Source organism: Chlorella variabilis, assembly GCF_000147415.1.
Source record: "Chlorella variabilis unplaced genomic scaffold CHLNCscaffold_1, whole genome shotgun sequence".
NCBI lineage: Eukaryota > Viridiplantae > Chlorophyta > Trebouxiophyceae > Chlorellales > Chlorellaceae > Chlorella > Chlorella variabilis.
The window spans coordinates 1580092-1591913 of record NW_005435087.1 but is presented as its reverse complement, the minus strand read 5'-3'; the positions used below and the strand labels follow the sequence as shown (position 1 = coordinate 1591913).

At 66.4% G+C, this 11822-nt stretch overlaps 2 protein-coding genes across 2 annotated transcripts; one reads left to right on the top strand and one right to left on the bottom strand.

The window, feature by feature from the left end:
* Nucleotides 1-423: 423 nt before the first annotated feature.
* Nucleotides 424-1407, bottom strand: CHLNCDRAFT_133308 (hypothetical protein; the record flags this gene model as incomplete). The annotated part of the gene is made up of 5 exons (XM_005851766.1): nt 424-517; nt 633-705; nt 899-1037; nt 1133-1224; nt 1389-1407. 5 exons carry the CDS (start codon nt 1405-1407, stop codon nt 424-426), a joined length of 417 nt encoding a protein of 138 aa, XP_005851828.1.
* A 306-nt stretch (nt 1408-1713) lies between these two features.
* CHLNCDRAFT_56531 (hypothetical protein) lies at nt 1714-2751 on the top strand (the record flags this gene model as incomplete). The annotated part of the gene is made up of 3 exons (XM_005852095.1): nt 1714-2064; nt 2139-2420; nt 2572-2751. Exons 1-3 carry the CDS (start codon nt 1921-1923, stop codon nt 2749-2751), a joined length of 606 nt encoding a protein of 201 aa, XP_005852157.1. The 5' UTR covers nt 1714-1920.
* Nucleotides 2752-11822: the final 9071 nt, after the last annotated feature.

Sequence of the window (11822 nt, the reverse complement as noted above, 5' to 3'; positions counted from 1 at the left end):
GTGCGCCCACCAGCTTTGCAATACCTTAGATCATCACACATCAATGCAACTGCATCGCATCCCTCTCTGCAACAGCGCATCAAGTTACACAGGCTGTTGCGCAAGGAAGGAAGGGCAGGCCCTGGGGCTGCGCGCCACAAGTGGCATGCACAGGCAGGCCCGTTGGGAGGAGCCGCGGGCAGAGAGGAGCGGCGGAGGAGGGAGAGGGACCGTGGCAAGTTGGGTCATTGTGTTGCTGCGGTCACAAGCGGACAGGGTCAATCAATGGCAAGTCAGAAGCAAGTCGGATGGTCAGGGTGTGCGGCAGGGCAGGCGGGTAAAGAGGCGCAACGTGAGATGGAAGCAGGGGAGAGACAGCATGCAGAAACGAGCAAAGAGGCGCGGGCGGCGCCGTGCTGCTGACGGCCGTGGCTGGCCATGGGCTCAGACGGGAAGGCCGCCGCCAGCTGGCGCCACCTTGTTGATGACCGCCTTGAATGCCGGCAAGTCCAGAACGCGCTTCAAGAAAGGCATGCGCCTGCGGGAGGAGGCGGGAGGCCAGGCTGGAGGGAGGCGCCCAGGGCACAGCAGCGGTGGCAGAAGCAGCCGCATTACAGCGGCCGGCACACACAGGCGGAAGCCGGCTGGCTCACCGCAGGAAGGAAAGCACGGTGGGGAAGAAAGCGCTGAAGAGCAGCCAGAAGCCCCACATCTCCAGCGCAAACCCTGCAGGCGGAAGAAGGCGGTGGCAGGCCGCCGCGTCATGTGCTGCGATTGCGGGCTGGTGCGGCTGGCTGCCGGGGGCACCGGCGCTTCGCAGAACACTGCCACGGCTTGGTGCAGAACGGCTGCGGCTCTGCCGCAGCAGCACCAATGCAGCACCCGTGGTGTCGGCTCCCGCGGCGGCAGCGCCGCGCACCTATCAAGGTCCAGCCCACCACCACCAGCACCACGCCCCCCAGGAAGAAAGCGCTGCCCTTGTAGTTCTTGGGCCGCACAAAGAAGCGCAGCGCAGCCTGCGGCCCTATCGTCAGGGCCACGCCTGTGAGGAACAGCACCTGCAAGTAATGCAGCGCGGGGGCCCGTAATCAGAAAGGCGGTCGGTCGCCAGGACACGCCAACGCTGCACGCATGATTCAGCAGCAGTTCGCACGTTCCCCATTGCTAGAAGGCCTCTGTCGAAGAAGAACAGCACGCCTAGGAGGAGGAACAGGAAGCCCAGGCCCGTCAGGCCCACGCCAATCTCTGCAGCGGGCAGGAGCAGGCGGGTCCGAGGTCGGGGGCGGCGGGCGGCAGCGGGCGGCGCTGCGCCAACCAGCTGGGCGTCGGCTGGTTGTTTGGGGGCATGCGCCTCTCCCCCCGTTTGCTGGACAGCCTGCCAACGAGCCAGACGGTCCCCCCATACGCACTTCGTCTGTCGTCCAGCATTTTGCTGCCTGATCAGGTGCCCGGCCGACTAGCTCTCCCCTGTCCAGCTCCGGCCGCTGCGGGCCAGCCCCAAGCGCGGCAGCCGGGCGAGACGTTCAGCGCAGCCAAGGCACCAAGTTCAAGTTGCACTCGACGCCTGTTCTGCGCTGGCTGCACCCACAGAAGGCCAGAAACAAGTGATCGGGGACACCTGGTGCGGTCATGATGGGCTTCGAGCGCGCTGTACCCTGTGCCCATGTGGCAACCGACCGCGAACTCCCGGGGCAGCTTTTGCCTGCAGCATCCAGATCTTGTGGGGTGCCTTGGGCGTCCCGCACGTCCACACCCCGATTTGTGGGCCTCTCCCAACACGCTGTTGCATTCCCACGCACATTGCAAGCTCTGCAACGCGCGTGGCTACCTGACAGCTGCGGCAGCGGCGCAACAGCCAGGCGTAGCGTGCCGCCGCCAATTCGGCGCTCGGTGTAGGAGGGTAGGAGGCTCCGCCGCCGCTCGCGCCCCTCGCACCCCGCCATGGCCACCGACACTAGGCAGGGCATGGAGGAGGCGGTCGTGGTGCTGCAGAAGGCCAGCACGGGGCGCAGCAAGTGTCGTGCAACCGGCGAGCCGCTGCAGCAGGGAGACTGGCGCGTGGGATGGATGGGCCTGGCGTGGCTGGTGAGCCGCTGCCAGCCGCCTGCCGCACTTGCTGCGCCTCTGCTCCACGTCCAACCTGCTGCCTGCCGCTGCAGAAGCCTCTGGAGTTCCTGCGCAGCTGCTGGGTGGAGGTGTGCGCCAACCCGGGGCGCCGCAGCCAGGGCGCCTGCAAAGCCTCCAAGCAGCCCTTCCAGCGCGGCGACGTTCGGCTGGTGACCACAGCGGGGGAGCCCACGATGCGTGTGTACCTCAGCCTGCCGGCGGCGGCCGAGAAGCTGCAGCCAGTGCTGCAGCTGGTGGGGCCAGACGCCTTCAGTCCCACCGATGTGGCCGGCCTCGAGGACCTGCCAGCAGCTGACCGCGCCGCTTTCTTCGAGGTGGGCGCCGGCGCTGCTGCCTGCCCAGGGGCGGCTACAGGCGCAGCTGGCAACCAGCAGTGCCTGGTTGGACAGCCAGGCTGCTTAAAAAAACCAGTGCATTCCCACTGCTTATTGCTTGTGTGCCTCCCTTGCCTCGCCCTGGCTGCAGGCGTTTGGCGTGGCCAACAGCGAGGCGGCAGAGTTTGAGAAGGAGCACCCGCCTCCCCAGGCGCAGCCAGTTGTTGGGAGAAAGCGGCCTGCATTATCGGCTGCCAGATCATCAGCAGCAGCAGCCCGTCGGGATGTCAAGCCCAGGAAGGCGGTCAAGCGCACACGCCGCAGCCGCTAGGCGCCGGCGGCACGACACAACACCTTTGCGATGCTGAGCTCGGCATGTCCCCGCCATTTTGAGTTGCCATTGGCATACATGGGGATACCGGTGATTGTGGTATCAAATGCTGCAACGTTCTTGCAGGCAAGCAAAACAGTTGATGAGCGAGGTTCAAGGGATCCTGGAAGTGCTGCAATGCTGGTGGATGTGGGACGCGGGCTGGCGGCCTGCAAATGTCGCAGGCTGCAAATGTCGCAGGCTGGGCCATCCCTTACAGCGGCCCTCCTGGCAAGGTCACATCACTTGGGGCCTGCGGGGCAGCAGGCAGCGGTGCTGACACCTCAGCATGACGGGTGATGACAGGCAATGACAGGCCTCCCACGGCACTCCATGCAGCAGCCCCGCCACCCAACTCACGTGCAGGCGTGCTGCTTGCACAAGCACCCCGGAAGGCACACCGAGGCAGCCGCGCCTTCTTCAGACGACCGCGGGCAGCAGCTGTGGCTGTGCCAGGTGCTTTGAGAGAACACCGCCGGCTTGCAGGTCGCGTGCGGCATGGTGCACCTGCAACGTGGGCAGCCAGGCTCCTGGTGTAATGCCGAGCGAATGGCTGCGCCCCCCACGATGCCCTCCGAGGGCCCCTGCCCGCTCACCTGTCCAGGTGGGCAGAGGCAGAGGCAGAGGCGGCGCCTTCCGGGTCGTCTGGCTCCACAACATAGATGCCGCACCCCACCGCGTGCTGGCGGCAGCTGAAGAGCGCATACGCCGGCGCGGTGGCGTTGCCATCGATGCCGCTGCCGCCGCCGCTCTCCAGGAGCGCCCCCAGCTGCAGCTGCTCGTTCATCTGCTTCGCCAGGCAGGCCCCGTTGGCCATCACGACCTGCAGCCTCGAGGCAGGGCGGGGCAGGGTGAGGTGCTGCTGGGTCGGCAGCTTGAGCAGCGGTTCGGGCGTCAATCCCTAGCCTGCTCAGCATGTCGCCCCGCCGAGCTCGCCTGAAAGGTGTAATGGACGCCCCCGTTCCTCCCCTTCATCGAAATGCTCAGCGGCCCGGCATGTGGCGCTGCCACTTTGCAGACGCGCCGCACGCGCCGGGCGGGCACAGAGGCCAGGTACTGCAGGCGGGTGCTGCCGTGGCCGGGGAATGACAGCTCCACCTCAGGAGCACCCTCGCGCTTCTCGTCCTCGGACACGTACCATCTGAAGTGGTACAGCTTGGGGGCAGTAGCGGCGGCGGTGGCAGTGGCGGCACTCGGCGCTGCCGCCGCCGCCGCTGCTGCGGCCATTACTGCTGCAGGGCTGACGGCAGCTAGAACAAGCAGCGCCTGGGCCAGCACGACTGCTGGCCACATGCTGGAAGCGAGGCACGCGGCGAGGAACAGAGGGGTTGCCCCAGATGGGGGCGAGGGGAGCCCTCCGAAGGGTTTTGCCTCCTGGCGGGATGTCACAATGTCCCTCAATGCAATCGACTGAGGCAGCTGCAAGCATCGCCAGACAGGTAGATTTGAGGTGGCGCCCTGCCGCCACAAGTGCCGCGGCTGGTCCCACCGCCATACTCCCGCGGCCCCAAATGGGTTGCAGGTAAAGGTAAAGGTAAAGGTGGGGAAGAGCCTCCACAGGCTTAACTTCCCGGTTTTAACGTCTAGCTTTAGACCATTATTTGATCTGCCCGACGCGCCAAGTGCAGTACCCCCCACTAGTAGTGAATGGGTCCCGGGGAGGCCTGTGCCGAAACCTTAGCGATTCTATTAGGCGTTCCCGAGCAGGTTATCAACAGAACTGTGCACCCTCATGTTTAACGCTAAAGGCCCCAATTCAATGCTACTGGCAGGGTTGCTTGCGCCTCTGTCATCTGCAATCGGCGCGAGTACCGCCGGGGCGGCCGCTGACGAGGCGCCTTATGTTCCAGACCGCTCGCGCTCACAACAGGGGCATGGACTCGCTGGATGCTCTACGGAGTATATGAAAATGCAAATCCTTGCAGCCTAGGGCCATTAACGCCTGCAGCTGCTCGTGAGCCAGCCCCTTGCTACACCTCTCGAGCCTATCTCACTCTGCCACCCCGGGCATGCGTGGCGGCGTGCTGGCCTGCCTGCTGGTGGCGCTGGCGGGCCAGCTGGGGGCTGCCAGCGGCGCCGTCGCTGGCGGCGGCGGCGGCAGCCCGGACGGCAGCGCCGAGGTTGCCTCGGCTGCCGAGCTGGTGGCAGCGCTCGAGGACCCCGATGTCACAGACATCCTTCTAACAGGCAAGCACCTGCCTGGCCAGCCTCCACATACCGTGCCAACGATTGAACAACGAGTTAATGACCTGCAAGGCCTGCCGCCGCCGGTGCAGGGGACGTGCGCTTCGATCAGGCTCCGGATCTGGATGCGCTGCCCATCCGGCTCGACAGGGACCTCACCATCGCCGGCCCAGGTGGTGGGGAGGGCCGCCCGCCACATCTGCCGCCAGCGCCCTGAGGGCCCTGCTGCTGGCCTCGCAGCTCACGACCCAGCTGCCTGCCGCCTTGCCGCGCAGTCACCTACAACGCAACCGCCTATCCCCAGATGGACCAGCCGGGGGTGCCCCACCTCGACTTCTCCAGCATCTGGCCGGTGCTGGTCGTGGGCGCCAACGCAACGCTGACCGTGCGTGACGTGGCGCTGGAGAGCATCGCTCCCTACAACACACCCGAGGTGGCGCAGTCTGGGTACCCACAGGCCGTCGGCCTCACCACCTTCCCCTCGGTCATCCTGGAGGACGGCGCGCAGGTGGGAGGGCAGGCCTGGGCTGCGAGCGCCGCTGCTGCGCATGGAAGCCGCTGCCGTGTGCATGCCGTCAGCCAGCCCCATGCCATGGTCGTGTGTGTGCCTCCCTGCAGGTGCGCGCTATTCGCTACTCGACCGTCAAAGCGCTGGACCACTGCACCCCCGCCTTCTCCGTCAAAAGGCACGCGGGGCCCGTGCCTGCCTGTATACTGTCACCGCTGGGCTGAGCATCTCGACCCGCCCATTTCAACGACAGCCCTGGGGAGGGTGGGATGCAGCACGGAATGGCCCCCTCTCCTGCCTCGCCCCGCAGTTTTGTGGACATCAAGGCGCTGCTAGGGGACGACGCCCAGCGGCTGAGCGCCAACACCACGGCAATCTACGGCAACCACACGGTGGGTTGCCTGCCATGGCATGTGGCTTGCAGCGAGTCTGCCAGGGGCTGCCTGCTGAGACGCGCCCAACTTTGCTGCAGCTGCCCCTGCCGCTCAAGTCGAGCTCTGGCCAGGTGGTGGGCACCGCCTTGCTGCACATCGAGGGCCCAGTGGCATTTGCCTGCCCACTCGGCAACTATCAAGCGATCGGTGCTGGTGAGAGAGCTTGCCAGGCTTCAAGCCTGACGGTGTCGCACGACCCTGCCTGCCACGCCACGTCCGCACAAGCAGAGCTCGAGCGCATGCATTCTGCATGCATGCAGGCAGCGGCGGCGGGATGAGCGCCAAGGTGGCGTCGATTGCAGGGCTGATGGCGGCCCTCCAGGCCGACAATGCTTGTGTGGGCTTAAAGTCTGGTAAAGCAAGAACTAGCTTGCAACATAGACTCCCCGCCGAAACGGGACGGGAACCGGGCGAAAGCAGAGAAAGCAATAAAACAGGGGTGGAGCAAGGCGACATGCAACGCAAGCAGCTGACAGGGCACGCATCGAAACGTGTGTATGACTGGCAAAGTGGCATGGCGCATTGGGGAGAAACGCAACGGTACGGGAGCATGGGCTGGCCAAACGGCAGTGCGGAACGCTAGGTCACTAGAAAAGCAGGGAAAGGCGCACTATGTATGCAATGAGGGCAGCCCCGGCTCGGGGCCGTTGAGAAAGCAGTGGGCGGGAGGGGGGAGGCCCCGGTGTGGGCGGGCCCCATCGAGGGGGGATGGGGCGCGCAAGCGGCCAGATGGGGCGGGGCGCGGGCGGCAGTGGAGTCCTGCGGCTGGGTGGGATATAGGGCAATGAGCGTTGAGCAGTGTGCGATGAGCAATGAGCAATGAGCAGTGAGCAGCCCCTCCCTAAACAAAGTGAAGCGCAGGACGGGGTCCGGTGGATGGGAGGCAAGGAAACGCGGGGGGTTGCCACGTGCGCTACCGCCGCCGCCGCAGGCAGCACCCCTGCGGCGGCGGCAGCGGCAGCAAGCCGTGGACCCAAACGCCGTGCCGCCGCCGCCGCAGGCAGCACCCCTGCGACGGCGGCGGCAGCAAGCCGTGGACCGAAACGCCGTGCCGCCGAGTCCCGTGGCTGTGGCCGTGGGCTTCTGGCAGGAAACTACGGCCGCAACTCGGCAGCACGGGGGCGTCGCAGCGTGCCCCCGCCGCCGCCGCGCTGCCCCCCGGGCACGGCGGCGGCGGCAGCAAGCTTGGGCCCAAACGCCGTGCCGCCGAGTCCCGTGGCTGCGACCGTAGACCGTGGGCCGGAAACTGCGGCCGCAGCTCGGCGGCACGTGGTTCTGGTCAAATCGCCAAGCGTGCAGCAGCGCCGAACCACGCTTCCCGGCCTCGGCGCATGCCTTCAGGGGCCCCCTATCGCTGGGCACACCCCTCCAACACCGAACATGCGCCCGGGGGGGAGGGCGGCCCGGGCTGCCCAGGCCAAAGTGGGCCGCCCTCGAGCAAGAGGCGGCCGGTCTGTGTGCTGAATGAATGAATGGATGCGTACTACTGCAACGGCGGCGAGATCGAGAGGTCCGACATTCTGCTGACAGGTCAACAGCTAGGCTGGTGGCTTGACGATGCTTCTGTGCAGGCCGCGCCTCTCAGCTGCAGCCCAGCCCCATCCAGTAATCCCAGCCCAGCCCAGCCTGCACCTCATTTGCCGCCGCCACTCACGGATGCAGGGGATGCAAGCTACCGATTTGGGGACGCGCCAGACCGGAGCGTCCTGCCGATCAGGCTGGACAGCAGGAACCTCACCATTGCCGGCCCAGGTGAGGGCGAGATCTGCCATCCTTCTTACCATCTGGCAGCTTGCTCCATCTGCAATTCAACGCCGCTTGCTGCCGCGCCCACCCCTGCAGTGGCTTACAACTCCTCTGCAAACTGGCAAGTAGGCCAGCCCGGCGTGCCCCGCCTCAACTTCTCTCACCTTTGGCCAGTGCTGGTTGTGGGGAGCAACTCGTCTCTGACGCTGAGGGACGTGGCACTGGAGTGCATCGCTCCATACAACACACCCGATGTGGCGCAGTCGGGGTATGCGCAGCCGCGCGGGTGGCTGGTCATCTACCCCTCTGTCGTGCCGGAGGATGGCTCACAGGTGGGGGTTGGATGGGGCTGAGCCTGTGTGGGCACTCGCAGGCCCCCGCACGCGACAGCCGACATGCACGGCAGCGCTGATCACAGCATGCATGACTGATGCATCGGCTTCATGCATCGTATCCACCCGCTCCCAAGTGGGCCCACTGGGATCTGCCCTAGCCCCCGCAACCCTTGCCTCCCTGCCGCCGGACCTTCCTGTGCGCCGCGCAGATCCACCTGGAGCGCTACTCGGCGCTGCGTGAGCTGGACTACTGCACTCCCGACTATGTGGCCTCCAGGTGCATGCCGCCAGCTGCCCCGAGACGTGCCCCGCATCGTAGTTCCTTCTGCTCCTTTTTACTTGCTGCTCAGTGGCCGACAGCATTGCCCTGCCAGGCCCCGTGCCGAGCGCTTCTGCTGGGAGCCCAGCAGGCGCGGCAGCCCCTCCCCCTCTGCAGCTTTGCGAACGTCAAGACGCTGCTTGGCGAGGACACGCAGCTGCTGTCCCCCAGCACATCCGCCGTGTATGGCAACCACAGCGTGAGCACAGCAGCCCTCCCCGCTCTTGTCCCGCGTGTGGTTGCGGCTGCCATAAGGGAGAGGTCAACCCCTGCCTCTACCACAGTTCTCGCTGCCGCTCAACTCCAGCACCGGCCAGGACGTGGGCACGGCCGCCCTGTTTGTTGTCGGGCCGGGAACCTTTACTTGCGTCACTGGCACTCCCGAGAAGGCAGCTGTGACAGACACAGGTGAGGCACTCTTTGATGATAATGGCAGCACGGGTGTGTGCTCCACGGCTCACAATTGCCCGCTGCCTTTATTTTTACAGCAGGTGCAGGAGGAGGAGGCGGCCTCAGCGCTGGTGCCTGGGCAGGTATCGCGGTTGGCATCGCCGTGGCCGTGGCCACCGCAGCGGCAGCAACGGTGCTCTTTGTCAGGCGGTGCCGCCGACGCCAGCGCCTCGCTGCCGGTTTGCGGCGCGGCAAGGTCGGCATGGAGGGTGCGGGGGCCACAGCATCCATTGACTTGATTCAGCGCCAGCAGCGCGACTTCAGCATCAGCAGCATGCTGCGGGTGCGGTTTGGCGGGCTGGAGGGGCTGGAGATTGGGGGCCTCATTGGGCGGGGCGCATTCGGCAGGTGAGGCGCGCGCCACGGCTGCTGCGCAAGCTTGCCACCCAGCTCATGTTGCTGCCCAGGGCCCAGGGATGTGCCAGCCGCTGTCTGGAAGGTCGGGTGATGCTGCATGTTGAGTTGTCCTGCCTGCTGTACTGCAGGGTGTACCGCGGGAGCCTGAGAGGCGCCACAGTGGCGGTGAAGGTGGTGGAGCACGGCCTGGGCGCCTCGCCCACCGGCAGTGGGCCGGGCGACCCCTCGGAGGAGGCCCTGCTCCTCTGCGGCCTGGCACACCCCAACATCGTGCGTGTGTTCAAGACCGCCACGCTGAGGCTGCAGGGGGCGGCCGCGCCGTCGGGCGGCAGCAGCAGCTGGGTGTCGCTCACGCCGCGCCCGCTGTCGCCGGCCCCAGCAGACTCCCCCTTTGGCGGCCCCGCCAGCCCTGGCACCACCATCCCTCCCATGGGCGCCGCCGACCCAGCACTGAACCCAGACCTCCCAGCTGACGACATGGCTACCGTAAATTTGGTGGCCCTGGCAGCCGCAGCCGCTGCCAGCACAGGCAGCAGGCGCTCTGGATCAGCCAGCCGCGCCGGCAGTGGCGGCGGCGGCATCGGCGGCAGCAGCTCGGCAATGCAAGCGAGCGGTGCCGTTGAAGGAGGCGCATGCTCTAGTGCCAGCGGTGGCGGTGCTGGGGCCGGCTCCAGCGGGCCCCTGTCTGCCGCGCTTGGGCAGTACGAGGTGAGGGCGTTTGTACTGCGTTTGGCCGAGCCTCATCTTCTTTTTATGCGTGATCCCGAGACCCAACCTCCCGCTCCGCCACCCACCCGTCATGTGCCCTGCCCTGCCCTGCCCTGCCCCGCCCTGCCCTGCCCCATCCTGCCCCGCCCCCGCAGACCTGGCTGGTGCTGGAGTACTGTGAGCGAGGGTCGCTGGAGGATGCCATCAGGAAGCGGCTGCTGTGGCGCCCAGACGGCAGCCGCCGCGAGGTGCGTGGTGGCGGGAGGCTGGAGGATGGCGGCTGCCTGAAAGCTGCCCTGCTGGTGCACCCGGCTCAGTGCCTGGCGCGTTCACTGCGCTTCATAACCTGCTTGGAGTTTCTGTGTAGGCGCTGCTGCTGGGCATCCTGGCGGATGTGGCTGAGGGCCTGTGCTACCTACATGAGTCGGGTAGGCTGGGTGCCCTGCAGACAGGCAGAAAGAAAGAAAGGAGGGCGTTGCCAGCAGCATCATGGTACGCTGCGGAGGTTGCGCGGAGCAGAGGCATGGGCCCAACTGCCCCTGCCTGCTCAGCTGGCCGTACTTGCCTCGTGGCGCTTGCCTGTGGCGCATGGCTGCTCTGCAGGCGTGGTGCACGGCGACCTGAAGCCGGGCAATGTGCTGCTCAAGTCTGCGGGGCAGGGGCGCCTCACCGCCAAGCTTGCCGACTTTGGGCTCAGGTGCGGCTGGCCTGCGGGCAGCTTGAGCTGCTCGCGAAGCTGGGCAGCAGCTTGGGCTGCTCGCGTCCCAGCTCGCCACCATGCCTTCCATGCCACTGATCCCGCCCCCTCCCTCCCGTAGCCGTGCCCTCCCGCTGCTGCTGTTTTCTCTCACCGCCGTGCCCCCGCCTGCCTGCAGCAAGCTGCTGCCCAGCGACCAGCACAGCCTGGTGCGCACCCAGACCCTGGGAACCGTGCAGTACATGCCGCCGGAGCTGCTGAGCGTGGGGCGGCTGAGCCGAGCCACCGACATCTTTGGGCTGGGCATCATCAGTGAGGCCCTGCTGCTGCTGTCTGCTGCTGCTGCTGCTGCTGGGCCCTGCGCGTTGAGCCACAGCTGCTCATCTGGCGCTGCTCCAGCTCACCTTGGTCTGTCAGGCTAGGCTTGCTGCTGTCCATGTGGCAGAGGCTGTTGTCGGCTGGCCGGCACCTGATGTGTGTGCGCGCATGCGCTGCAGTGCTGGAGGCGTGGACGGGAGCGCCCGCGTACGAGGGCCAGTCGGGCGCCGCCATCTTTTTCAGCGTGGTGCACCAAGCAGAGCGGCCGCACATCCCGCCCGACATGCCGCCGGCCTATGCGGCGCTGGTGCAGGACTGCTGGCAGCAGCAGGCGCAGGATCGGCCTGCCATCCAGTCGGTGCTGGTGCGGCTGCGCCAGCTGCGGGCTGACGAGACGGGCAGACCGGGGGCACAGCAGGCGACGGCAGCTGCCGACAGCTGAGGTGGGAGGCTGCCCAACGACTTGAGCGAGGCATGAGCAGAGTGCTAGTGGTGAGTAGAGCGCTAGTGGTGCGGTGGTGAGGGGACCAACTTGTTTAACTTGCAAATACAAACAGTGCTTGTGTGGGCTTAAAGTCTGGTAAAGCAAGAACTAGCTTGCAACATAGACTCCCCGCCGAAACGGGACGGGAACCGGGCGAAAGCAGAGAAAGCAATAAAACAGGGGTGGAGCAAGGCGACATGCAACGCAAGCAGCTGACAGGGCACGCATCGAAACGTGTGTATGACTGGCAAAGTGGCATGGCGCATTGGGGAGAAACGCAACGGTACGGGAGCATGGGCTGGCCAAACGGCAGTGCGGAACGCTAGGTCACTAGAAAAGCAGGGAAAGGCGCACTATGTATGCAATGAGGGCAGCCCCGGCTCGGGGCCGTTGAGAAAGCAGTGGGCGGGAGGGGGGAGGCCCCGGTGTGGGCGGGCCCCATCGAGGGGGGATGGGGCGCGCAAGCGGCCAGATGGGGCGGGGCGCGGGCGG